The sequence below is a fragment of the Eubalaena glacialis genome, chromosome 1, assembly GCF_028564815.1.
Source record: "Eubalaena glacialis isolate mEubGla1 chromosome 1, mEubGla1.1.hap2.+ XY, whole genome shotgun sequence".
Classification (NCBI taxonomy): Eukaryota; Metazoa; Chordata; class Mammalia; order Artiodactyla; family Balaenidae; genus Eubalaena; species Eubalaena glacialis.
In genome coordinates, this window is record NC_083716.1 from 162,001,701 (window position 1) to 162,029,663 (window position 27,963).

General features: G+C 40.9%; 1 protein-coding gene across 4 annotated transcripts in view; it reads left to right on the plus strand.

The window, feature by feature from the left end:
- Positions 1–21,435, plus strand: part of FMNL2 (formin like 2) — a 309,918-nt gene extending 288,483 nt beyond the window's left edge. The window contains exons 16-27 of one of the 4 annotated variants that reach the window (XM_061183903.1): positions 1,953–2,077; positions 2,716–2,918; positions 4,349–4,583; positions 5,657–5,725; positions 5,846–5,926; positions 7,387–7,516; positions 9,495–9,658; positions 10,607–10,708; positions 13,013–13,111; positions 13,817–13,940; positions 17,490–17,536; positions 19,458–19,585. In XM_061183903.1, coding sequence (XP_061039886.1) covers positions 1,953–2,077; positions 2,716–2,918; positions 4,349–4,583; positions 5,657–5,725; positions 5,846–5,926; positions 7,387–7,516; positions 9,495–9,658; positions 10,607–10,708; positions 13,013–13,111; positions 13,817–13,940; positions 17,490–17,536; positions 19,458–19,496 — 1,418 coding nt within the window. In that variant the 3' untranslated portion in view covers positions 19,497–19,585. Of the gene's footprint in view, positions 1–1,952; positions 2,078–2,715; positions 2,919–4,348; positions 4,584–5,656; positions 5,726–5,845; positions 5,927–7,386; positions 7,517–9,494; positions 9,659–10,606; positions 10,709–13,012; positions 13,112–13,816; positions 13,941–15,846; positions 15,976–17,489; positions 17,584–19,457 lie in introns of those variants that run through there. The other 3 variants (XM_061183895.1, XM_061183889.1, XM_061183909.1) reach the window with 3 other exon arrangements.
- The last annotated feature ends 6,528 nt before the right edge of the window (positions 21,436–27,963 follow it).

The window sequence follows — 27,963 nt, forward strand, 5'->3', positions numbered from 1 at the left end:
AGAAGGATTTTAGGGTTTTTTTTTTTATTTGTTTGTTTTTGGCCGTGCCCCGTGGCATGTGGGATCTTAGTTCCCCAACCAGGGATCGAACCCGTGCCCCCTGTACTGGGAGCGCAGAGTCTTAACCACTGGACCACCACCAGGGAAGTCCCTAGAAGGATTTTAGATTTATCCTGAGGGAGAGAGGAAGGCTCCTCCCCAGAACAAGTGAAAGCTGCTGGGCGCTGCTTTCTTAGTCCTCTCCCTCTGGTGCTCGGTTCTCTCCACAGAAAACCCACCCACCCACGCAGAGCCACTTCCTGTAGCTTGAACACTGGGAACATGGTGCGTATCGTGGTCACCTATAGACCCCGCCTCTGCTAACCCACCCCCCCAACTCCCCAGTCAGAGTCAGGGCTGCCTTTCAGAAGAGAACTTTTTGACCTGTGCTCTGATCGCAGGCTTATTCCTAATCTTGCTTAAAGAGTTAAAAGCAGGGTGGCTGCACAGGGAGTTGCTTGTAGGGCATGTCCTGAGGCCTGCGTTGTCTGTGGAGGGATGATGGAACCGGATGGCGCTGACCTGTCACCCCCGCTCCCGTCCACCTCTTCTCCCTCAACTCTGCAGAAGTGCCAGACTAGAGGAAGGTCTGGTCCTTGGTCCCCTGGAGGACATGGGCTTTCCTGGGTAGCGAGGACAGAAGTGGACACTATTGGGTAGTGGAGAGTAAAGTGTCACATTTGGTGGTGGAAAGCCTGTTTTGGCAAAAGCTGTGTTTCTGTGTTCCTGCATGCTTCTGTGTGGATCTGTCAGATGACATTCCCGCTGTTCACGTGGCCTTTGTAACTCTGGAGGAACGAGAGGCACTGTCTGTCTCCGTTTTTTCAGTAAGGCAGGCAGCCAGGTAAAAGCCCAGTTGTGTGTTCCATTTCTTTTGTTCTGCACTGAATTCCTTCTCCCTCCCTTCCCAAATAGTGTGGTGGGCATCCCTGAGACAGACTTAAGACGGTGAATATTTATAGCTAATTGGTTTGGGAAGACTTCTTTATGGTGTGTAGTTAATTAATGGAATTTTTAGTGGATTGCCTTTTTTAGCTCATTTCCCCAAAGTAAGAGGAGGTGGCACTCCCCCCACCCCCATCCCCTCAAAGGTGGGACCCTTCCTCTCTATTAAGAGGTTTTCAGTATTTTTAATGGGTGCATTCTTACCTTCTAGTTGCACGTAGTAGCTGATTCCTGGGGAGAGGTTGCACTTAAAAGAGAGGGGGAGGGGACTGTGGCCCTTCTCCAGAAAACAATACAAACCCAGATTTCTAAGTACCCCTTTTGTCTTCTTAAACATTCTGTTTTGGGCCATTTGTGGCCCTTAGTCTGTTTGGAATAACTCTCAACAGCCAATATCATCCCCATTATTGAAATCATCCACAGGAGTGTATTGCTTTGGCTGGAAGTCAGCCTTCTTGACATTTCATTCCTGGTGGTTTAAGCAGACACTATCTGCAGTCTCTGTTCATCTTTGAAGATTTGTTTTGGAAATATGTGTTAGAGAACCAGAAATTTAGGATGTCAGAATGCGACTCACGTTCACCAATGTCAAACTAAGTGACACAGAGTATTTGCCCTCTCTGCTATCTAATAATATAAAGAATAATTTTTATTCCCCAACTCTTTATTTGTCCTAAGCATTGTCCTGACACTGTGACTGTATTTCAACCACCCAGCTGCCTACATTAAAAAAATAAAATAAAAGCAAAAACCCCAGCTCTTAGGCAACTGTAACACACTGTTGTATCAAATGATGACCTCAAGTTGCCCTGGCTAAAGTGTTGCGTGATGTTTTCCATATTTTAAAACACCTGGCCACCTCTTGCCAGCCTTCCTCCAGTGTTAGAGTGTCATCTGCAAGGACTGTTGTCTGATTGTTCTCGAGGGTTTTGGTGGAATCTTAATTTCATTCTCTCTGACCTCTGTAGCTGTGAAAATTAAGAAGCCAATCAAGACGAAATTCAGAATGCCAGTTTTTAACTGGGTTGCCCTGAAGCCAAATCAGATCAATGGCACAGTCTTCAACGAAATTGATGATGAGCGAATTCTGGAGGTATCTTTCTCATTGGTTAGAAACAAGGGGCCCTCTCTGTGCAGCAAAGCCAGAATGGGTGCTGTGTTAACCTGAAAGTTTCTGCAATAAAAGCTAGTGTTTTAAGTGTCTTGATGTAAAGAGGAAAAGGAGAATAAAATTGGATGCTATTTTGTAAGGTGGTTCTAAAACTACGTTTTAAAACTTATTATACATTAAAATGGAATAGTTTTGAACATCTTCACTGTATGTCACAAAATGTACATCTGACACAATCTCTGCCCTTAATTTATAAAGGGGCATAAAAACCCTTTATTGAACTATAAGTGAAAAAGGACTCAATAATCACACCTACTAGCTGGTTTGGTGGATAGTTTTAGTCTGTGCTGGCCATCCCTACAAGGCAGTAATTGAAAGGCAATTGAGTTAACTGGTTGGAAACAGTTGTCTACTTTAGACATTTTTGTCTGTATATGTGGCATAAGTCACACAACACTAACACAAATAGAGAAATAGAGCAAGCCGTGGCCAAAGACAAGTATCAGTACTTAGTAGAAAAAGTAACTTCTTTGATGCTTAAGAAACTGTCTAAATGGTGGCTTCCTGACTTCATTTTTAAGTATAATCTAATTTGCCTATTTCATTCCTCTCCAACCCAGGACTTAAATGTAGATGAATTTGAGGAAATATTTAAGACAAAAGCCCAAGGTCCTGCCATTGATCTTTCTTCAAGCAAACAGAAGATAACGCAGAAGGGATCAAACAAAGTGACATTACTAGAAGCAAATAGGGCTAAAAATCTTGCCATAACTTTAAGGAAAGCTGGAAAGACCGCGGATGAAATATGTAAAGCTATTCATGTGTAAGTTCAGGGCATTCTGAAAGATTATATCCTAGTAAATTTAGAATAAAAATGGTAACGCTGAAGAGGTGGACCAGAAATGACCTTCAGGGGTGCTATATTAGAATGAGTAATTAATTGTTTTAGAAGAATAACAACTGGATGGTGACATCGTTTATTATCTTTGTCTGTTCTCATATATGCCTGCAGCAATGCTTACATAAAAGGAAAGTTGAGAGAAGTATTGCAGATGCTAAGAACAGGGAGAAAATATCAGTTTTCTGTGGAGTATCTGAATTTTATCCAGATTCGTTGAGTACAAATTTGATGGCATTTGTGGAATGATTCAACTCAACGCCAGATGCAAATAGGAGACAGAGGCATGTCTTAATTCATAACAATAGGAATGTGATTCCTGTTGCTCCTTAGCACTTTCAGGGCATCTTAAAGCAAGTCTAGTTCTTTTTTTAATCCTTGAACTGCAGAGAAGGCATTGATTTTATTTACTCTTCTATTAGAAGAATCTTTCTACTCTTTGAGTCATGGTGACTTTCAGATATGAAAAGGATGTTATTAGATGTTTTAGGAACTAATTCATCATTAATTGGTATTTCATAAATTTTGATCAGAGATTCTTAGGGGAGTAAAAGACACTGAGAAATCATTTGTTCCAGTTTCATGTCCTCAGCCAGGATCATAAGCTAGTAGTTTAGTGCACCCTATCATCTGTTCTGATTTCTAGTGTTGAAACCTGATATGAATTCTGGTTTTTAATCTTCACATATCTTGTTTGTCATGATGATTAAGTGTAATTCTATTGCTGAACAAAGATTGTCCAGAGAATAGAATAGAGATTGTAGCAAATACTTCTTTAGTTCAGATTGAGTATAGGTCCACAAAGACTGAGTATTCCCTCAAGGGATGTATGCATTTAAGCCAAAGCATCCATATAGTACAGGCATTTTGATGCATTTTTTTTCTAAAGGAGAAAAAAATATCCCAGACTTAACTGGTTTAATTGAAATATTTTACAGAGTTCACCAGATATTCTGTAATTGTGTGTATAATATTATATCTCCTTAATTAGCAGTACTTCACATGCCTAAAAAAACATGTCCTTGAACCACTTAACCACCAGATACTTCAGCTTTCCTTCTGCTTCTACCTGCTGTCATTTACTATTGCTTTCTAGAGGCTTAGAGCTATACTAATAGCCTAAAAACTGAGCATGGCAGTTGTGATAAGGTCCAGGTTTCCAGGAAGGACCAATGAAAGTGCTTGATGCACAGTCAGGAGCCAGCACCAAGGGGCATGTTCACATCTGTAGACATCGTCCAGCTGTAGACATCAGCTCATCGACACGGTGGTTCATGAGCTGGACCAGGTGGCGGTGTGGCTGAGAGGGGAGGGGGTTTGCTCTTTAACACTGACATGTCCACCTCTGTCTTCAGATTTGACTTGAAGACATTGCCTGTAGACTTTGTAGAGTGTTTGATGAGGTTCTTGCCAACTGAGAATGAGGTGAAAGTGCTGCGGCTCTATGAGCGGGAAAGGAAGCCCCTGGAAAACTTGTCAGATGAAGACCGGTTCATGATGCAGTTCAGTAAAATTGAGCGGCTCATGCAGAAGATGACCATCATGGCCTTCATTGGGAACTTTGCCGAAAGCATTCAGATGCTGACTCCTGTGAGTGGACCAACTCTGGCAAGGGAAGGGGTCCAAACAGATAGCATTTTTTTGTTGTTTTCTTTTAACTTTCTCCCAGAATTGCACTTAATGTCATGGGCTCTAAGACTTCTTCCCAGAACTTTCGACATGACATTTTTATTTTTACCATCTTTTTCTCATTGTGTATGCCAAGTAAAATTGAAAACGGTGAATTTCCCCATTCCATATTGCTCTTCTCCCTAGAGAATGCCATTTCCTGTGTCTACAGATGTCCTTTGGATTTTAAAGGACACCTCAATACAGAGGACAAGGAGAAGCATTTTCTCAAATTTGGTCCCCTCCTCAAGGTACCAGTCCTCTGGCTGGGTTACCAAGACTGAAAATTTAACTTCATTTCTAAAAACCATCTCATATCTTTAGTGAACAGGCTTATTGACTTTCATTGGAAGCGTTAAATTTGCCATGGGGGTCTTCTTCCTTGGAAGTTTGTTACAGTACACTGTGGTGACGTAGAAATAATAGCCAGCCATCTCTTGTTCCTTTGTGTTAATCTGGTAGAGACTTATGAATATCATAAATAGTTCTTTCCCAATTCTGTTTCTAAATAAATGTTTGTTAATTACTGATTATAGTAGCATGTGTGTCCAAAATATGTTCTGAGAACTGCTACACAGTGATTATATTTCTTTGCTGTTTTGTTTTGTTTTTGTTCTTGGCTGGCTCCATTGATTTAAAAATATGAATTGTATTACATGATGAGAGATGGTGGGCAGGCTATTGAGTTCTCCTGGAAGATGCTGTTGACTCCTAACTTAAGTCTCATTGCTTACAGATTTTATGATAAGCTAGTTCTGATAATACTTCCTATTTAGAGAAGAGCTTACATGTAATGCTCTAGTTACCTAAGACCTAGCAGGACAACTTAAAATTGTTATGTTTAGGAAAAAATAGAATCTCAGCATTAAGGCTTTAAGTTCTAAATGCAGGCTTGTTTTCTTCTGTATTAAAGTTTTAGTTTTCAATCAGAGTTTCCCATTTTTAACATGTCTTTTTTTTCCCCCGCCTCCTTCTTTCCCTTGACTGGAATCTAGCAACTGCACTCAATTATAGCAGCATCTGTCTCTATAAAGTCGTCCCAAAAACTCAAGAAAATTCTGGAGGCAAGTGAAGTTTTCCTCTTATACGTGTATGGAAGAGCTGACTTGTCAGCTGCATTCCTCAGCCTGGGAATGCCTGGGATGCTGTACTGATGGGCTTCTCTTTTCTCTCTTTCTTTGCAGATCATCTTGGCCCTTGGAAACTATATGAATAGCAGTAAACGAGGAGCAGTTTATGGATTTAAACTTCAGAGTTTAGATCTGGTGAGTGGACTAAAAGAAGTACAAGAGCTATATGAGAGACAAAACAGCTGGCAAAGATTAAGTCCTGGAGCAGAGAGAGTCTGCTCTTGGAAGTGGGGTGGGATGTTTTGATGAAGATTCTCTGCTAGTGGGAGGAGCAGTGGGTACAAATTTTCTGGAACGCCACATGGCAGCAAGCACTTTGAACCTTAAAAATACTCATACCTTTTCACCCGATATTTCCATTTCTAGGAATCTTTCCTCAGGGGTCTGAATTATGGGTGCTATATTTTATTTATAATTGCAAATAATTAGCAACAGTGTAAAGATTCAACATTTGGGGAAATGATTAAATATGCTGTAATGATAGTTAATACGGTGAACTATTCTTCAACTGTTAGAATATTTGTGAAGAGTTTTCAAAGGAATAGGTAATTTTGTGTTTAGGAAAGAAAGCAGGGTATAAATTGTCTGTACAGTTTGATTTTTAACTAGGTAAAATATGGAGAAAGAAAAAAACCGAATGGAAGTAGATTAAGATATTAACAGAGAGGTTGAATGGAATTAGGAAGGTTTTTTGAGCTGCTGCTTTATACTTTTCTGTGTTTTCTAAAAAAAATTTGTTTTTTTTTTCCTGGATGAAGAAGGGTGCTCTGCTTTTCAGAGTCACCTGACTTGGGAACAGGACTAGAGAGAATGCTCCATGGAGCCCTGTCCCCCGGGCTGCACTGGCACACGTGGCTTCCACGGGAGCAGGTTGGGCGGTGGTTGGAGCCCCCAGCCCCAGGTGCGGGGGGACATGGTTGTTTGATAGGGACTGTCTAGTTAGTCACAGTTCTGGCCCCTAGAAGGCCATGGTACGTACGTTAAGCACATCTGCTTTGAGGTGGGGAGTAGGTGGGGCTGAGCAGGATGTGAGGACTATGGCATAGGTGTACCCGTGCACACCTGTGCACACTCGCGGCTCCAGCCTCACTTCCTACTCTGGCCTTCACTTGGGAGAGCACTGAAACTGGAGTCTTCCTGCTTGTAAGCCAGGGAGGTGGTGGAGCAGATGGGGGCGGGGAGTTCACATGAGGAGAGACGTGTGAACAGCTCTCATGCTTAGAGTCGTCCCTAAAGTTGAGCGTGTCCCCTGGTCAGGAAGTCCTCTTGTCACTTAATAATCCATGGGCTGCAGGAGGGAGGAGATATGGGAACATATGTATATGTATAACTGATTCACTTTGTTATAGAGCAGAAACTAACACACCATTGTAAAGCAATTATACTCCAATAAAGATGTTACCAAAAAAAAATTAAAAAAAAAAAAAATCCATGGGCTGGTTCACCCGAGAACAAAGTTGACTCTCCTGTGGGAATGTTTTCTCTCCGCTTTGGGGCACCTGTGCTCAGGTATTTATTCTGAGCGGGAGAGCATCATCTGGCAGGTAACTCTCCCATCATCTGTTACTCTAACCCTCATCCCCTTTGGTTTTCAGCTCTTAGATACAAAGTCAACGGACCGAAAGCAAACACTGTTGCACTATATATCCAATGTCGTAAAAGAAAAATATCACCAAGTGTCCCTATTTTATAATGAGCTTCATTACGTGGAGAAAGCTGCCTCAGGTACTTGATTTCAGCTCTTAATGTTACTCTTGGGTATGAATGTCTTGAATCATGGGGGAACCCTTCCCTGCTTAAACAACACTCTTCAGAACCCCTGTACAAAGGCGAGGCTAAAACGACAGAGGCTCTGAGCTGAAACACATCGCCTCTGGTGTTGCGCGCACCTGGGAGCAATAACGAACACGGACATGAAGAGGGCAGTGTTCTCTGTATAAAGATCCAGGTCTTTGGGCTTCATGTGCCCTCCCTCTTCCATCTGTTGCCCTTTTTATTCTGTTGCTGTCATTTGGAATGAGAGAATCTGAGACTCACCCCCCCCCCAACAAACACTTTAATTAGATTTTGTGCTGTCCCACTTGCTCAGGTGTGGCAGTTCTAAACATTTTGTGTTTAGTCTGAGCACAAGTTAAATTATCAGTACTTCTTGGTTGTTACTTTGCTATGACAGTTATGCATTTTCTCATTTAAATCATCGGCTACTCTGAGATAGTTGGGCTGTACTGGTACAGATGAAAAAACTGACAGTTTTATAGATTAAATGCCTTGCCCAAGGTCACATGGGTAGAAAATGATAGAAACAGAACTTGAACTCACATAATCTTCTCATATGGTGTGTTGTCCAGTGTACCACGTCCTCTCAAAAGAACATTAGGCTAGAAAAAGGAACAAGATGCAGATTGACCTCGGAGTTGGATACATGCTGTGATTCTCAAATTATGATCTTAAGCAGCCAAAGTGTTTATTGTAAATTTGTATTCCTGAGACCTACCCCAGACTTAGCGAATTGAATCTCTGAGGGCAAGACTTTCTCTGACTTCCTCAGAGTAAATGGCTGCTGCTTCTGTGTTCTTACTCAAGAGCATTCCATACAAGCCTCTCATACAAGATTTAATAAATTTTATCACAACATTTTGCATGTCCACTGCAACCTGTTCATGTATGGGTATAATCGTTTTGTTTATCTTTATAATTTCCTTAGCTCCTGGCATGGGAACAAATGAATGAGTGAATTAATGAATTAGATGATGCCCTGTTACTGGGATAGATGCTGCTGAAGCCCTAGAGGAGGCTGAGAGGCAGGACCTTATCCCTTCACTCATTTATTTACTCACTCCTTCCTTTATCCAGTGAACCTTTCTGAGTTCCTGCTTTGTACTTGGCACAGGCCTAAGCACTGAGGAGTCAAAGATGAATAGCACAGTGTGGGTCTAGTGAGGGAAAAGCATGCTACATTGTTCCGTAACCCATCCATGTGCAGAGCTGCGTCAGGCAGTGGGGAGCCAGAGGTTGCGCCCAGACCTCCTGCAGGAGGCTGCAGAAGTGAATCCGCTCTGGGAGGGTGGCCACACTGCAGATGGAAAGGTTTGTGCTAATAACCTCTTCTGACGCATGGAAGGGTTGTTTAGCAAAAAGAAGCTGGTCAAAGTTGCTTTGGGTCCTTGTGGACAATACAACTAAAAATTAATAGGTAAAATGCTACCCCCTGCTGGAGAGCCACAGAAATGCAGAAGAGTTCAAAGAGTCAGGTAGAGGATAAGCTCTTGGGCCTGTCAGTTAAGGAACCTCTAACCCTACAGGCCAACCAATAGGTTATCATCTCCAGTAAGAGAAATGGAATAGTTGGGAACAAGCACAGGATTTGGGATCTGTGCTGGTTATCCAAACTCCATCTCTGCCACTTCCTAGCTGTGTGACCTAGGGCAGCCCACATAACCTCTTTGTGTTGCTTTTCCTCGTTGGCAACATGGGCTAATGGTGCAACTGAATTAGTGCATGTAAAGGATTTAATGCAGTGCTTGATAGTGAGCACTTAGTAAATTATTCCTATTAAAGGATCTCTGCACTGAAGGCCGGAGACTAGATCTAAGGGCTTTGCGTAACCCTAGAAACCCACTGAGAACTTGGCTCATCAGCCAGACTCACTGTGGCTTTGACTTTCCCGCCTGAAGTCACGGGGACATTGCTTTCTCTACTTCAGTCTCCCTTGAGAATGTTTTACTGGACGTCAAGGAGCTGCAGAGGGGCATGGACTTGACCAAGAGGGAGTACACCATGCATGACCACAACACGCTGCTGAAGGAGTTCATCCTCAACAATGAGGGAAAGCTGAAGAAGCTGCAGGATGATGCCAAGATTGCACAGGTGAGTGTCTGTGCCCCCAACACCCATGAAGAAGAAGGGATTGGATCCGTTAAAGCCACCTGGGGTGCTGGCCCTGGCTTTGGGTGGTGGGGGGAGGAAATTGTCCTCTGTCTGCTGAGGGTAGATTTCTTATGTAGCTGTTATTAAGGGGGACGGGGATCTTTCTGCATTTTGTACCTGGAGATGCCCCTGTGCTGCTCATTGTCTCTTCTAATTTGAGGTCTTCACCCTTTTCTCTAGAGGCCCTCCCCGCCCCCTCCCCTTCCACTCCTGGGCTCCCTTTATTGTGGGTCCTGTGTTCACTTCAACCAACGTGTGGTAGGCCTGTGCTCAGCACAGCAGTGTTCCCCAGTGTGTTGGGTTCCAGGAGACCTTGACCTTGAAATCTTATACCACACTGGGGGTCAAGTTTACACACCTGAGAAGCAGCCAGAATGGACTGTACACCAGAAGGGAAGGCAGAGGGTTGTGGGAACTCAGGAAGCAGACGTGGTGGGATGGTTCCCTTGTGAGGCTGGCTTCCCTGTGTCCTGGGAAGGTTCAAGCAGAGACTTGAGTGAGTGAGTGGCTACTGTAAGGAGCGTTGAAGCAGTGAGCTGGGATCTAGAGTCTGAGCAAACTTCTAAGGTCCCTTCTAACCTGGTTGGCTTTAAGGAGTCTTCCCATGGCTTTAGGACGCTCTTGAAAGGAGTAGTTCCTCATTCGTGTGTGTGTGTGTGTGTGTGTGTGTGTGTGTGTGTGTAGAAGTGGCAGGAGGTCCCAGTGTAGCAGTGCTGCATTCTTCTGGTTGCCTTTGGGTGTTGGGAGGAAACACAGGCTGTAGAGAATCGTGGGAGGTGAGGGAGGATGGAGGCCACAGACCTGTGGGAGATGCTGCAGCTCTTTTCCCAGAGTGCCAAGTTCAAATGCTGGAAAAATGACATTCAAGAGAAATTCGCTTCTTCACAGGACGCCTTCGATGACGTGGTGAAGTATTTTGGAGAAAACCCCAAGACGACACCACCCTCTGTCTTCTTTCCCGTCTTTGTCCGGTTTGTGAAAGCCTATAAGGTAACCAGGAGCCTGGTTTCTTTCAAGCCTTCCCTGGCATTACTTCTCGAGTGGGTGCCCTCCTAGAGCTGTGTCTGAGTCTCGGTGGCTCTGCAGAGACCCGCCCTGTGCCTTCGGGCAGCAGATGTGGGTGGTGAGGACGAGACAGCGGTCTCAGGCCCTGCTTCTGCGGCCCTCAGCCCGTCATGCTTCCTGTCTCTACCCAGCCAGCTGGGGGCTCAGCCCCCAAACAAAAGCTCTTGGCTGACTGTGGGAAAGTGAGATCCAGGACCACTGCTGCCCCGTTGACTGTTGACCCTCGCAGGCAGGTTGAAGGACTGAGAAACCCAGGCCTCCCGCGGAGTTGTTGAGTGGGTAAAGGGTAGAAGGAGTGAGCCCTGGCCTGTGGCAGCGGCACTGTCGCTGAGGTCAGGGAGAGCCTGCTTGTGTCGTAGCTCTGCCCAGGCCCGTGGGCCTCTGGACCAACATTTCTCTAGTGTGGACCAAAAGATGGCTCTAGGAAGGACAGTTGCTCCCTGTTTCTTCATCTGGACCCATAATGGCCCTTCCTGTAAATGGGAGGCCCTCTGTGACATAATCCGGGACCGTGGTCTTGAAAAAGCGTGTGACCCAGAAAGATCTGTGTCAGAAGAATTTGTCCCTTGAGAAAGGGAGACAAGGAGGGCAGGGCATGAGGGGATTTCAGTGCTCTTAGGAGACATTGCGATCTGTATTCTCCAGGCTTGTCTATGTGTACGCTGGGTAATGTTGGTCTAGGAAGGAGGAGTGTGATTGTGGAGTGGGGAGGGATGCGGCAGGGCTGTGGACATTTTTGAGAAACATGTGATTGGAAACAGTGGGTCACTTCACCATCACCTGATGGCATTGGAGAACCATCCTTGGGCCTTTTACTGAACTCACAAGGTTACGATATTTAGCCATCTTCTCTCAGCATGGCTTAGTGTAGCAGTGATATCACAAGCAGAAAGAAAGTGCCCCCGGCAGCGAGGATGAATACAAATACAGCACCAAGTCCATGTGCGAGATCCTGGGGGCCGTGAGCAATGAGAAGCACTGGTCACCAGGGCTGCTGGCTGTGGTGCTCTGGGGTCCCCTGATGTGCTACCGAGATGGCTCAAGGTAGCTCTTGTTATGAGCTCGGACCATGCTTCTTCACTAAAGAAAATTGTAAGTCTAAGGTCTAAAAAGAAAATATATGCTGTTTTTAAATTGTATAATACAAGCTGGGAAGTGCCCCTGTTTGGTCTCCAAGTCTGGCCCTTCAGCGGGGTCGTGCATAGAGCAGAGGAAAAAGAGAAGCTGGTCTGTGGGGTGTCACAGGTCAGAGCCCATCAGGTGCTCCTTCCATGTTATCATTTCTCCCCGGGGTCCTGTTCGCCGGCTGTGTGAGGTGCTTATCAGGCAGGGACGTGACAGGATGTTCTCCTTGCCCTAACATATTACATAGTGAATAACTGCCCAGCCTGACACTGACCCAGGGACTTGATGGGCAGATGTTAGGGTTTTAGGATGTCACCTGTCATTTCCCTTCCTAAGTTTGAACCAAAATGAAACGAGACAAAAGCAACAGAGATGAAAATGTAAACTTTATTACTGATAAAAGCTGGATTGGAGGACAGGGTGTGTCTCTGTGAGCTTACCCTTCGGCCCTGAATTAGATGACTTACCAGTGCACAGCTAGACTATTAGAAGTTGCTTTAAGGAGGCTGGCTTCAAAAGAGGGGATGCCCCGTGGGGCTGAGCTGAGGTCGGCCTGTTGGATTTCTTGTCCCTAATTCATCACACTTGTCACTGCCTTCCTTGGAAATGAGTGAGTGTGGGGAGAAAGCCCAAGAGTGTCAACTCGGTGAGGCCCCTGAGGAAGCAAGAGGCAAGGGAATGGAGGTTTTCCCCTAACAATGGGCGAAAGGAGAGGAATCTGAGACCCTCCTTTCAGAGAAGCTGTAGGGAGGGGGAGAGATTCTGGAAGAAAAACAATCTCACATGAAAATCACTGAGCAGAGCTGCCAAAAGGGGAGGTGCCCCGACCTATATGGTATGGAGGCTAAGAAGCAGCCTGAGTGGGGAGAGAACCATCAGGAAAGGAATTCTCTGGAAGGGGTGAATCTCAACTACTAGGTTTTGAAGAGATGTGATATAGACTGACAGCAAAACCTCGAATCAGGCGTATAGTGTACATCTTCCAAACCTTCCCTTTACTCTACTTCCTGGCTAACCAAGGATTCTCTAAGAATGGCTTTTAAAAAATCTTGACTGCTGGCATTTCCACTGACATCATCTTCTGCCACTTTTGATTTCACCCAGCAAGCAGAAGAGGAGAACGAGCTGAGGAAAAAGCAGGAACAAGCGCTGATGGAGAAACTCCTGGAGCAGGAAGCTCTGCTGGAGCAGCAGGACCCAAAGGTGAGGTGTGCCAGGCTCCTGAGATGGAGCCGTCAAGAGGCCAGAAAGCCAGATTTGCACAGGATGCCTTCCGCTTCCTTCTAGGCCTTGGAAACTTGGCAGATGGACACTTGTTCATTCATTATTTTGTTCAGCAGTCACTGGAATGGGGCTAAGAGCATGTTTGTGTGGCATTTCCAAATTTATAGAGATCGGGAATTTAAATCTCAGTTGGATACACAGAGAGGCCATCCCGGGTAACCTGATGATTGGACGGCTTAGTGTCCCGGGACCGGAAGGCTTCACGGGGTCGCCATTGAGGCTGGCCTTGATAGTGGGAGGGCTTCTCTGGGAATGGGAGGGAGCATTCTATGGAGGGAAACAACATAGGTGAAGACCACGAAGGCTGGCAGGTCGAAGAATTCTTCCTCATGATCCTCTGGACCAAAGGTTAACAAGTCACTGGTTATTACTAGCTGCCTCTCGTTGCCATAGTGTCCAGCCTTCCCATTGCTGCCAGTTTTGTGCGTTCTTTAGTGCAAAAGTTTTTCTTCCTAGAAGCTTTCTGAGTTTTCCTCTGCTCAGCAGAATGTTTGGGATGGTGCTGTTTGTGCTTCGGACTGAGGCTGCTTGTTAGTAACAAAATGCTCAGACACATTTTGGATTTTCTCAAACCTCCAGTGGGTGCTGGTCCCACTAATCTCTGCCATTCTTTTTTCTTCTCAGTCTCCTTCCCACAAATCAAAGAGGCAGCAGCAAGAATTAATTGCGGAATTAAGAAGGCGACAAGTTAAAGATAATAGACACGTATACGAAGGAAAAGACGGTGCCATTGAAGATATTATCACAGGTAAAGGCTATTTTCTCATTGTGGCCCATGGAGATCCCACTGGCCTCACCGTTACTGGGCCATTTACAGATTATGCTACCGCTTTTGTCCAGGGTTTACAAGTTCTTCAGTTGATTTTATTCAGATCCAGAACTACAGAGAAACTCCACGCTAGTATTTGAAGTATATTTATAGTAGCCTGTATACTGCCTGTCAAAGAACCCCAACACTCTCTCTGAAAAAATCTCTGTTTCTCAATATCATTGGAACCCTGTAGATTTCACCAGGGCTCCTTTTTCTAATGCTGTTCCATTGTCTTAGATTTGTCACCATGCTCCATTTTCTCCCTCATGGCCACTCCTACCCACCTGCCTGATTAATAAGTACTATGGACAGGACCCATACTGTACTAAGCACAGTCAACACATGTTTTTCCAGCATGCTCTTTAAAAGCCTTTTTACGCACTCAAAGTAAGTGAAGATGTTAGGAAATCAGGAGCTGGTGCTTTCATGCGGATAGACCAACAGCCCAGAAGCCCAGGGTTGGGGGATGGTCATTCTCTCAGCTAGGAATGGTGCCTAACCCAGATTGGTTCTTGTCTGATTAAGTTGTAGCCCAATGCTTTCTGCTCGAACCAGTTCTTCCGAGTTTCTGCATTCCCTCTTAAAGATCAGGGCAATAATTTGGGGCAGTGGCTACAGGTGACTTTCCTTTCATGTTTGTTGCGTAGGAATACTGTTTATCAGCTTCCAAGATACTTAAAACTTCTTTTGTAGGAAATGTTATGCAAAAGTATAGAGATTAGTATGATGAATTCCCATGTACCCTTCACCCATGAATAGTTTTCAACTCATGGCCAATCTTGTTACACGTCTGCTTCTACCTACTTCCCACCCCCTAACCTCTGGAATTATTTTGAAGCAAATCCAAGATATACAATTTCATCTGGAAATATTTCCATATATGCCTTCAAAAGATAAGGACTCTTTAATAAAGCAAACAAGCATACCTACAAGACCATTATCACACACCTCCAAAACTAAGAGTTCCTTAATATCAAATAGCTAGTCATTATTCACATTTCCTCAACTGTCCTAATTTTTAAAAAATATAACTCTTAGCCTTTTGACTTCTCATTTCTTGTTAATAGCTTAGTCAGCATTGGAAATAGGGATCCCAAACTGCCCAAATCAGATTTGTTTCGTCAGCTCAGACCCAAGGAAATAAAATACGTGAATAAATCCCTAAAAAGGAAGTCAATAAAGAGTTCCTTGCCCAGAGTAAACCAGTGTAAGCAGTGGAATAGATCTCTACATAGGGTGCACACGTGTTCTGTACATTTGTGCCTGCCCGTATCTGTGTTCACCCTGCAGTGGCTTGCAGATGGCTCCCAGATAAAGCTTCCTTGTTTAGCCTCTCTCCTTGCCTCTCCCACATTGAGGGAGCAGCTCTCCTATGAGCAAGAGCAGGAACAGATCTCCTTGGGCAGCACCATTTAGCCTCAGGGCCACGGTAAGATTGACTTGTAGGTAGAGAAGCATCCAGCCGTGGCACATTAAGAACTTAGAGTGCCATTTTCTTCAGTCTGTTCTCCAGCTTAGACACCTGGCTTGTGAAATGTACAGTTTCTATTTGTCTGACCTGATATGCCGTAGGAGGTAAATGAATATCTGTCTATGGAGCGGATTTTTTTTCTCCTCCTTGGACTATTTTCCATGTTCTACCCCAGAATGAGTAAAAAGACTGAGTAGCTCTTCTAGGCTTTATGAGCTCACTTGGGTATATATTGCCTTACACCCTTCCTGCTCACCTCTGCCACCCTTACCCCAGGTATGATTAACAAAGCACTAACCGTATACTAATGCAGTAGATCTTGGCTTCTTACTCTCTTCTGTTTGTCTTATTTGGCTGTCATTTTCGATGCAGTGCTGAAGACTGTGCCCTTTACTGCTCGCACCGCCAAGCGTGGCTCTCGATTTTTCTGCGAACCTGTTCTCACTGAGGAATACCATTACTAAACTATTACTCTTTCTCACCTGATGCTCTTAAAAGGTTGCTACAGATTTTTTGACCCCTAATGACCCTCTGTTTGTGTGTCAGGGCCACCCAACATCCTAGCATGGAATTGCCATCTCCATCATGTTGTGTTTTATGTGGTCTTCACACTGCATGGTTTTGCATTTCAGTCATAACTGCTTACTCACTAGCACTTTCAATACATCTGTGAATCCACATGGCTGTGATGGTGTGTGCAAGTTGAATTAATGCAATTACTTATAGAAATTTTCAGAAAACGATGAATAGAGCACTTCTTTGAGAGTCAGGATTGGGACCAACTAGGTTGCTTTTAAGATTTTGGGGCCAATATCTTTGAACACAAAATGACAGTCATTAATAACAGTAATTACTATACCTAACATTTATTGAGCACTTAGTGTGTTCGAATAGATTTACAGATATTAAACCAGCCTTTTTGTACTCGGCATGCTTTGATAGTAAAATGAGCTGCTATACAAACTCTCAGGAATACAAGGTGCTCTAAAGTTGCAAAATGATTTTTAGAAGGAGCTGTGAACTACACACAGCTGTAAATTGGGTCTCTCTTAACTGTCTTATATAGTCTGTAGCCATCATCCACAGTGTGGTGGAGCTCATGGTACAAGCTAAACTCAGGGAGCTCTTTTGACCTAGAAGCCTGTATAAGCTGATATAGGCAATCTATAGCTTTATACTCACCTCTTTTCCCTCTGAGTGTCATGCGCAAATTTCAGCTATCAACAATTCCATGTTGGAGCAAGGCTGCAAAGCAAGAAATGAGAACAAAGGCTTAGGAGCTCCCACTGTCTTATCTCATTCATGCTTCTTCACTGGTGGCTCTGTTCCATGTCAAACCCTGAGCATTTCTTCTGTGATGAGATCATATCTGGATCTGCTTCTTTGGTCAACATGGGGGCACCAGAAATAATAACTTTCCCAAGAAGTAACTGCCTGGGCTTAGTTCTTGATGGTTAAATAAGGAACAAAGTTCTCTGTAGTGCCCAGTTGATTAGAATAGCGACAAGGGAAGCACACACTCTAACTGGAGTATGTGAAACAGCCATTGTTTGACTCCCATGCTGAGATTGACATGGAACTGGTTACATGTTTATTTTGTGGCGTTAACTCTTCTGTGAATTGCACTTGTTATGTATGTTCCTGTGTCTCTGAAGATATCAAAGGATGTGGTGTGTTGTTGCCTGTTCTATAGTGTACTTATCCCACCAGTACTTATTAACAAGGCTAGAAACTGTCATCTACTTGGCTACTGTTTATTGTCAGTTTTGCTGCTGAACTATTGTTCTGGAGCCAAACTTCAAAGCAGCTTGGATCTGGGTGGTCAGAGAGCTGGGTGGGAAGACATGCTCACCCTTCCCTTGTGTTCTCTAACACCTTTTGTAGTATGGCCTCCTGTTTTCTTCTTCTGTTGGCTAACATGCCCGGGAATGTTATTCACTAAGTTGAATTGCTTTCCATTTTCATCCCATTTTTACTTAACCATCATTTTGTGTTTTTGTTTTTTTTCTGTTTAGCTTTAAAGAAGAATAATATCACTAAATTTCCAAATGTTCACTCGAGGGTAAGGATTTCTTCTAGCACACCGGTGGTGGAGGATACACAGAGCTGGCAAGCATCACTTTTTACTTAGCTTCCTCCTCTCTCTGTATGCAGATCAATGATTTCAATCTATGGCTGAGGGTAATACTGGTGAGAGTCTGACCAGGGAGAAGTCTTTGTACCTCACATTCCAATGATGTGAGGCTGAGCCTCTCTCCCGGACTTTTTGGTCTGCTTCCATGTTCTCAAGTGTGATGGCTTGGGCACGGGTATTTGCTGATGATTATACTTGCTTTGGGTGCTAGGCTGTCCTTCCCTCTACTCCTTCTTGGCCTTCAAGTTATTCAGTTAACCCCATTTTGATCTGAAGAAATTGAGAGTAAGTCCTGGCCAGGGAATGTGATCTGTAGTCTTTGAAGAAGGATTAGGGTTCTTAGAACTAATTGCTCAGAGGACTCCGGAACCACAGAACTGCAGGTCCCTGCATATCCCTAGCCAGAAATGGAATTCTGACCTCCATTTACCACTCTGGGCAAGGAAGCAAAGGCTCAAGAGGATTAGGGCATGCAAAACTATTCCTGGCTTGACTTCAGGAGTAGGGCAGAGTCACAGATTCCAATGAGTCAGGAGCTGGTGGGGACTGTGCCTAACTGAGCACTCACTCAGCTCTGGCTTGTTTTTGCCATGTTAGAATTTGGGCCCAGTATTGCAAGATCCTCCAGTTTTCCAAGAGAAGCCAGAAACCTTGGCTTTTATGTTAATCACCAATTTAAATAGCAGGAAACTGTATTTAAAAATTTAAGTTAGGGGCCAAACATTCTGTGGACCAGGTATGGCCCATCCATTTTCAATCTGAGTAGGTGAAGGGATTAAAAAGATTAAATCTGTTTTAATTCTGTTATTTGTGTTTCCCTTTCTAAAGGTAAGACTGTTTCTAAGCAGAGATCAACAATACTAAGTTAATGAAAGGGAAATACAAACTAATTAAAAAAAACAAGGGGAAAAATTATGAAGCCTGCTTTATTTTTCTTTTCACCATGTCCTGACTCCATTAAATGGAGGCTACCTGCTGGCTAGGCTACCTGCCTTATTCATCAAGAAAGCATGCTTTCACACTAAGAGTGCTTACATATACTAAAATTCATCCTGTTCATCTCACTTCATCCCTCTAGAACAATGCCTGCTTGAACTGATGTGCAGTGGTTGATTCATTCATTCAACAAGGCATTTTGTTGTTGTCGTCAGTTAGGCATCCTGCTGTTCATTGGCAGTACAAATTGGAGAATCCGGAGGGCCCATACCACCTTGCCCCTCTAATGAAAGACAAAAAATCTTGGGTGGCAGCAAAGAATGTTCAGGAATGGAATGTTATTTTGATTTAGTGATTACTTTTATTCAGTGGTTGAGTATTATGTTTCTAATTCGCAAAATAAAAATCTGACTTCAGCTAATTTTAATGGAATAAAAATAATGGAAGCTGTGTCTGCAAGCTAAGCGTAAGTTCCTTCCTTGATAAAAATTTCAGATAAGACAGGACAGGGCAGTCTGTTTTATTATTTTTGCAGTTTAAAATTCATTGCAGTTGTTGTTGGTATTCAGGTTTCCGGAAAGAAAAATAACTACTAAGCAATAGCCATTTCCAATGGAAGAAACATTTCAAAATAAGACTTCAGCTAGACTCTCTGGCCAGTGACAGAAGCAGTCTCTCATATAGTTTTCTAAAAGAGCCCAGAATCACACCAGTATTACATGCTGTTTTGTTTGACTGTAAATATTGAGGGCAAAGTACATGTTTTTGGCTCAGATTCTCAATGAGTTTGAAGGGCCCATTAGCTGATTCTTCTACACAAGCTGCTTTGATTGGCTGCCAGCTGGCCTTTGTCTTGCTTAGAAACATGATATTAAAGGTTGCACTTCTCTTATTGGTGCTCTCCTCTTCGCAGATCTTAGAAACCAACCATACAGACGAGCCGATGCGGTGAGGAGAAGTGTCAGGCGGCGCTTTGATGATCAGAACTTGCGTTCTGTTAATGGTGCCGATATAACCATGTGAACCTGAGACCTGCCTGTATGAATAGAGGGTGTGTGTGAATGAAACTGACCATGTGAACTTTATGTGCTATCATTTAACTGCAGCCTTGAACATAGATGAAAATATTCTAAGGGCTCAGATTTAGCAAACACATAGGAATTTAAAAATGATGGGCTCTCCTTTCAACCTTTGTTAACAAGTGCCTAAAAGTGGAAGTACCTGCTCAGATTAATCAAAGCAATAGGATTTGATTTGATTAGGTATCTTTTTACACCGGTGTGTTATTCAATTTTTAACCAAAATGTAAATTTCACATTACATTCATTACCTGCCATTGTGATTGTCCCATGATGGCCCACCCTGGTTTCCTGATTAAGTTGTAAATAACATGGATGCATCTGCTGTGGGCTTCCTTCGCTGAGATGTCTTTTAAGGAGTTAATTTTGTGTTTCAGCCATACCCATCAACTTGGTATTTTTAAGGGCTTACAACGTGGAAGAAGGAAAAAGTCACACGATAAACTCCTTCTGTCCATAACCAAGCCCCAGCAAAGTACAAACATGATGTAACTGCAGTGGCACAGAATCAGTCAACTCGTTTCACATTCTGCTTCTGTGCTGGGGTACGATGCCCTATGAGAGACATTCATTGGTATGAATGCGACGATATGATGGCACACGGATGTTGTATAAGACTTTATTTGCAGTACTGTGTTCTTCAGCTAGAGGCAGCTTTTAAAAAATAATGCAAATGTTTATTAATTAGCACTAAAATTAACATCTCAGTAATCAGTATTAGGATTTCTGAGGACCATTTTGGGTCAATCCTGAGAATAGAAATCAGTGCCTTGCTAGCCAGGGAGAGGTTCACTAGCTCTATCAACAAGCATTCAAGATTACTTCTGCTAGCATAGTGTTAGAATCCTGGCCTTATTATCCTGACAATCGCAGGTTCCCCCCCCCCCACCCCTTCTTTTTGTAGACTGGAGAAGATATATTTGGCATCATATATCAAAGCTAAAAATGCTTGCATTTCCAAGATTACTTTATGGGCAATTGCAATTAAATTTCTGAAATACATCAGGATTAAGTTTAAGTGATATGAAATGGGACTAAATGGCCAACAAAGCCACTGCTATTTTTCCTTCCTCTCTGGCAGGGCACTTGATCCATTCCAAAGTCAAAAACTGGACTGAAGCTAATTTGTACTTTTCATAATATACATTCTGCTTCTGGCTTACCTTTTGGTACATGACATCAATATATTAATTGTAAAGTTTATTGTATAGTATTTAACCACTGAATTTCTTATTTTGTTGTGCTTATGTGAACTCTGGTGAAGGTCCCATTTCCCTTGGATAATGTGTAGTTATATATCTCTTTTTAAATGTACAGATATTTTGCTATAAGATTGGTGCAGTTTTTTATGGTTTTTACACTTCTCTTTAATTCCCACCTAAGCCTCTGGGTAATATTGTAAATATTGTTTAAAAATGCATCAGCCTATGCTATATAATCTGAATGTTATTTTAACTTATAGGTTTTTTTTTTTTTAATATATATTTAACTACAAGGACAGTTTAGGGATCAGTTACTACATTTTCACTTTAGCATATTTACAGAAAGGTTACTTTAAACTGCCACCTGCTAGCACATTTTCATAATGTGTACGTTAAAAAAGAACATGCCAAGATTTTGTCTGACTCAACATTCATTTTGATGAAAAAAGCAATTTGACCATAAGATATAACACAAATTAGGTGGTCCTTCACCACAAAGCAGCTATTTTCCAAAGCTCAATACTGATGAACATATGTTAAAATAATTGCCTATTTATTAATCTACAAATAGACAATAATGTTGGCATGCTCTTTTCTGTTTGTCTGTTAATGGGCCTGCTTCTTAGCAATATTAGAAATGTTTTATAAAAGCAGTTCATGTTACTTCTCTGGTCTTTTCATGGCATATGAGCAAATAAACTATTTACACTACTATCCTGTAATATGCTGCAGTCTTTCAATGTTATAGTTTAGGGGGTTTTATGTACACTCTTATCTTCTAGAAACAAACAGGTATGTCTTGCTGCTTGAATTCATAATCTAAATATACTTGGTAAATTTTAAGAAAAACCCCTCCCTCTACAAACTCTGGATCACTTGCTGTATGGAACGTAGGAACCAAATAGATTTTATTGATAGTATTGAGTATTTTAGTGTTGAGATCTAGTATCTCCAAAATCCTAGTTATGAATTTATTACTTCCAGAGAAACAGCACTCTTTTTTGGTGAGATATTGCGTCTCTCCACATTTGTTGTAATGAGGATGTTGCATATACACAGGCTACACGTGGACTGCACAGAAGTACCAAGCATCTGACCACATTGGTTGGCAAGGTAAATACAAGCCATGTGATCCACTGCAAACACATACTGGTTATTTGTAATAACTCCAAGTTATCAGAAAAGTTTAGTATATTCTTCTTAGTATATTTAGTATTTTTTTTAGGGAAGCAGAGAAATTTGTAATTTATTTTAGGAAACTGTCCAAGTGGTTAAAAACAACTTATTTAGAGGGGTGTAAATCAGTCTTTTAAGGAATTTGTTGCATTAGGTCTTTGTTCCCAATTCAGTGCTCTTTCCACTGCACCACAGTTACACAATGTACAGGCATACCTTGTTTTATGGCGTTTGCAGATAAATTTTTTTTTTTTTAATAAATTGAAGGTTTGTGGCAACCCTGTGTTATCAGATGATGGTTAGCATTTTTAAGCAATAAATTATTCCTTAATTAAGGCATGTAATTGTTTTTTAGACATAATGCTATTGTACATGTAATAGACTATAGACTACAGTACAGTGTAAACATAACTTTTATGCACAAGAAAACCAAACATTTTGAGTGATTCACTTTATTGTGATATCCCCAAGGTAGACTTATAGTTGAAGCTTTATTTTATAAGAAGGGAAAAAAGTTAAATTTTGCAGTTAGTAAGACTGCAAAAATTGTTTTTTTGTACCAGGAGAAGTGCCTCATGGTAAAGGAAGTAAGATCTTTAATATGCTACAAATTCAGAATGTTTCAAACCCAAACTACAGAAAGAAGGTCAAACGGAGTGGATATGGTTGGGTTTGGACATCTTTTATCAGTAGCACCCCCCGCTTTTTTTTTTGGTTGCGTCGTGCGGCTCGTGGGATCTTAGTTCCCCGACAAGGGATTGTTTTATGAACCCAGGCCCCCTGCAGTGAAAAGCATGGAGTCCTAACCACTGGACAGCCAGGGAATTCCCAGCACCCATTTTAAAAGATATTTCCTAATGATTCAGAGTTAAGCCCATTTGTTTCCCTCTCCCAATCTTTGTGACTAAAAATATAAATCTTAACCCACTAAAAGTCACTGCAATGAATGTCTGGCGACCCTGCTGACTCAACAATGCTCAGTAGATGACGGAACTTGATATCCATCACTGACTTTGTTGGTTCAACGTATTGGATTTTGTAGAATTACGTAATTTTACACTGTAATACTTTCATAATATTAGCTTTATAATTCACATCTATTAATTTTAAATTTGATAATGAAATTCTTAGCCCTAATATAGTTGTTTTTATCAGAAATGTGTGCACAGGTGAATATACTATCAGCCCACTTCATACCAAAGGATTAATCTTCCATTTTTTCTAAAATACCCCAACTATTTCTAAGAAAATAACTTGAAGAAACAAATGTGTGAACGAAGGTTGACAAACTTTTTTTTGATCTTTTTATAGAGAAAAGCAAATATTACACTGAGAAAACAGAATGTGGGCATCTATCATCTTACAGCACAGAACTGCTGCATATGACAGTGCTTAAAGGAAAAAGCTGACACAAATCCAACTTAGTAAGAGATGCCATTTTTTTCTAATAAATTATATTTATTTACAAAAGGTCTACTTTTATGTAATTGATGTTCTTTACATCAGAACAATATATGAACATAAGAGAAAATCTGGTAATTACAAACACAAAGTAGAAACCTTGTTCCCCCTATTACTCACCTTTCAGAACAAGTCTTCAGTTTAGTTGCAGAGGGAGGCAAGAGATCAACACCTACCAAAAAAGTTTGCAGGCAGGACCAAAAAAAAAAGATATTTCTAAATACCACATTCAGATACCTCCAAAGAACAGCATAAAAGAAGGGCATCAAGAAATGGCTTAGTTTGAATGTGATGTGAGATTAGGCAGCCACTTTCATAGTCTGAATGAAAACTGGAGTGAGGTTAGCCAGTTCCCGTGAAATGCAAACATCAACCTTAAACCCTAGGACAAATTACCATCAAATTAATAGTCAATTACCAGTCACTAACAATGAGGTGGCCTTGAACAAGATCATACTGAATCATAAGAGCAGTTTTTATATAGCAAGTTCAAAAAGCACAGAAAATCTGCAGTTAAGGAACTTAAGCCGGGTAGAGAGAAACCAAGTAACGTTTGGAGGGCTAGAGGGGAGTGTGTGGTTAACTGGAGCAAAATCTGCTCACTTCTCACCTCACCTTTAAGTTAGCTCCAAGAACATTGAAGTGCATGCCCTGTCACCATTATTCACCCCTTTGTCAAAAATAGCCTGAAATGATTAGTTCTCAGAACTTAAATAGGAATTTTGTTTTTTTGTCCATTAGGGCCTTTAGATCAACTCTTATCTAGCTAAATGTTAGTTCCTCAAAAGTTATTACTTTGAAACTACTACTATGTTAATAGTAGTATGACTATGATATGAAAGAAGGTATGTTTCAAATCATCACAAGGGATTGCCTTTCCTACTCAAAAACCACATGAAAGTTTTATGTTTTCACGTAACAAGCTTTTGGACATTTCCGGAGTAACAGTTAAGATTGAGGTACAGTCACTAGAACTTATCTTCAGTGTACTTCAATTAGTTTGGGGTTTACTATGCTTTATTGCAACGATGCTTTTTCAAGCCCTTTAACAGATGACGAGTACCATGGATGCTGGATGAGTACATCTGTCAACTAAGATTTTACATTCACTCAGTAAATGCCTACTATGTATGTACCAGGCACTGTTCTAACTCACAGGATAAAACAGTGAGTGAAACAGAAATCCCTGCCCCCAAGGAATCTGACCATCATTTACATCAAAACAATTGAAAAACTTAAGAGCAAGGTAAGAAATTAATAAGGAAGGTAAGAATTATTAGACTGCTATATGCCATTACTAGAACCACAGCATGAGATTTAGAACACAGTTCCATGAAAATTACTCATGACGTTATTTTGCTTTTCCTTTATGTAAAATGAGTCCTAGAAAATGTAAAAGAAAATTCTACCTAGTATTGAGAGAGAGAAATCCCCAAGGGAAGAGAAAAAGTCTGACTTAAGGTATAAGGAATTAACGTGCTTTGCCTCATTTTGCTTTCAGAAATGCTTATTTAGTTCTTTGGCTTTGTAATTTACATTTAAATTACATAATATACTTAAATACCCTATAAACTCTTAAAAAAAGCATTCATTACTCTTCCCTGGGTACTCTCTGATTAGAAACAGCTCTCTCTTAAATAGTATCCAAGTTTTAAATGAAAATCCTTATATAAAGAAGCTACCCCTTTCTGGATGCAAAAATAAAAGTGGCTGCCTAGTCAGCACTCAGTTGACCATTAACATGCGAAGAAAACCAGGATCATCTAGGCAAATGCTTCTTAACACAAGATGCAGGCCCTTTGGTAACTGAATGAAAACTATGGACCATCCTTCCAGAAAAATGTACACAGATATTTCAAGAAGTTTTACAGTCTTAACACTGTGAATTAAGATTGCTTTACTCTAGGCCAATCCCTTTCATTTTATAGCTGTATAATATGGGGCCCAATTAGCAAAAATTAAAAGATGAAATAGCTGTGATACTTTGATCATTTTCAAATTTACTGGGAGGCATAAAAAGTATTTTTATTGTTGAAAACCATGAAGAATCTATATGCTGAAGCTCCTTTGGGTAATGATAATGAAATGCCATCACTGTGTTAAAAAAAAATGTTGGGACCATTGCTTTTATTTAGAAGAAGTATTATGTTGTTTAAATACAGTTGGGAAAGGTGCGAAGAATTCTTTATACTTCATTAACTTTTCATACAAATTCTATTTTCCCACATAGGAATTATGTACTGGGAGGAATAAAAACATCAAATATTTGAGGGTCTGGATTTTGACTATTAAGCATGATATTATTAAATGTATTAGTGAATTTAATCCAAGAGTTCATTAACATTAATGATTGATAGTGAGGGAAGATAGATAAGCCCTTAACATTTACCTAAAAGTCTGAGGCTTAACTGAAAAGCAGAAACTCCCCTTATCTGAATATAAACAACGCTTTCCTGTTTGAACACATTTTGAACATATCTGTTCAACTCTAACCAATATTCCAAGACATTTCAACCTTTACCAGACTGAAGATTTAGAAACCTAATCAAATGGATTAAAAATATTCACACACAACTCTTTGTTTTAAAAAAATCTTCCCATTGCCTGTACCTTCAGGCCATAGCATCTTTCTGGCAACTAAATATCATTTGATGGGATCACTAAAGGATTATAGTCACTTCAATTACTTGTTTTATAACAAGGATGTTGTATTTTGCGTTACAATTTGTTTATCAGTTTCGCTTTTAGGTCAAATAGTTTTCATGGATTAACTATAAGGAAACGAATTTGTATTGTCTTGTAGGGATCCAAGGTTGTGATAAGACAGTATCTCTATAAGAAATAAGAAATCTAATTTGAGGACATGCTAAACCACATCAATAGCTTTTTATTTAAATAGAAAAATCAAAACTTTAAAGTTGTACTTAAAAAAATCATCATTCATGGAAGTAATTAAAAGATTCTACATTCTCTTGTGAGACATCACTAGTATTTCTGCCAATATCATATGCATATTTTACTCTGACTTCCATGTCAAGTGTCTGACATGATTAGCAATATTAACTAGCATTACAAAGGGACCTCTGAAAATTAAGTCTAGGCAACTTCCCTGTTGCCAAAGTTGTTATATATTTTGGTTCTAATATACAATAGGAGACTAACCTCAAGCAAGCAATTGGTTACTTCACATTTTCTAAAGATAGATAGTCAGTCATTCTCACTTTCTACAAAGTCATGTCAGTCATATTTCACAGCAGAAAAATGACTTGGCTGGCAGCGAGAAAAGTTCAGGACCCCCTCCCCGCCCCCCCACCAACCTGCCTTGAGCCTTTCAATAGTGGATGCTAGATTTAATTGAAACAAAGGAGGCAGGGATGGAAAAAGAGTCATCCTGGTCAGTCCCACTTTCAAATTAGGATGGTGAAGGAAAAATAAAATAAACTTTTTGTTCTTCTGAACCCCAACCTGAAACAGGATTGCCCAAAGTGTCCAAAATAAAAAAATACCTAAGATAATACCAAAGACTATGTGCTATAATTTACTTATTTACTTAAAAAAATCTCCTGCACTGAAGGAAAATAGTATAAATTACATTACCAACCTTCAAAAGTTAGCATGTAAAGAGTATTCTAAACTTCAAACCATTGCCTTTCTTAGAGTATGCTGTAGGAAATTCATGGATCAAAAACAAATACAGGGGTCTCAAATGCACTGATTTATAATATTCTTAAATATTAAAAAAGGAAAGTAACTTAGCTATGTGGGTTAGATAAAGCAAAATTTCAGGGATTTTAGTATCTTAACCCTTAAAGGATCATACAATTTTTTTAGAGCTGAGCAGTTTAAGTAGAAATAAATACTAGTACACACTAGAAGAGAAGATTTAATAATTGATAAAAATGTACAAAAATATTCAAATCAGAAATGCTTTAGAATGTGTACCACGAAGTCAGTACTTCTCAGTGAGGAGGGAAGGTAAAAGACTTCCTCAATGAAAAAATGCAAGAGAAAGATCGAATTTAAAAAAAAAAAAAGAAAAAGACAACTGTTAAAGAAATCGTTTAAGTCAACATTGATTTGTTTTAGACAAGGATATTGCAACCATCACTTAAAGTTTGGTGGCACATTCTTTAGTAGGTCCTTAAGGCAATATATTTAAGCTAATTTACAATTTGATTTGATGTTAACTTTTTAAACATCACTTCAAAATAATGCCCTCACAATAGCCTTTTTAAAATGTATTTAGATGTTTCATAAAAAATAATGGTGGCTTTATTATAGTAGTGCTCAATAGCACCACTATAGTTAAGGGTCTACCAGGTTTCCATTAAGAACACCTATGTCTGAGTTCACCTTAAAAGATCATATCAGCTTCAACCAGTTGGATAGTGCACAAAAAAGCAGTTTTATCAGTTGCTGGTGCTTTTTTTGTACTACTAGATATCAAAAAATGTTCAATATATCTTCAAAATCCAACTTCTATAAAGTAAATCAAATCAAT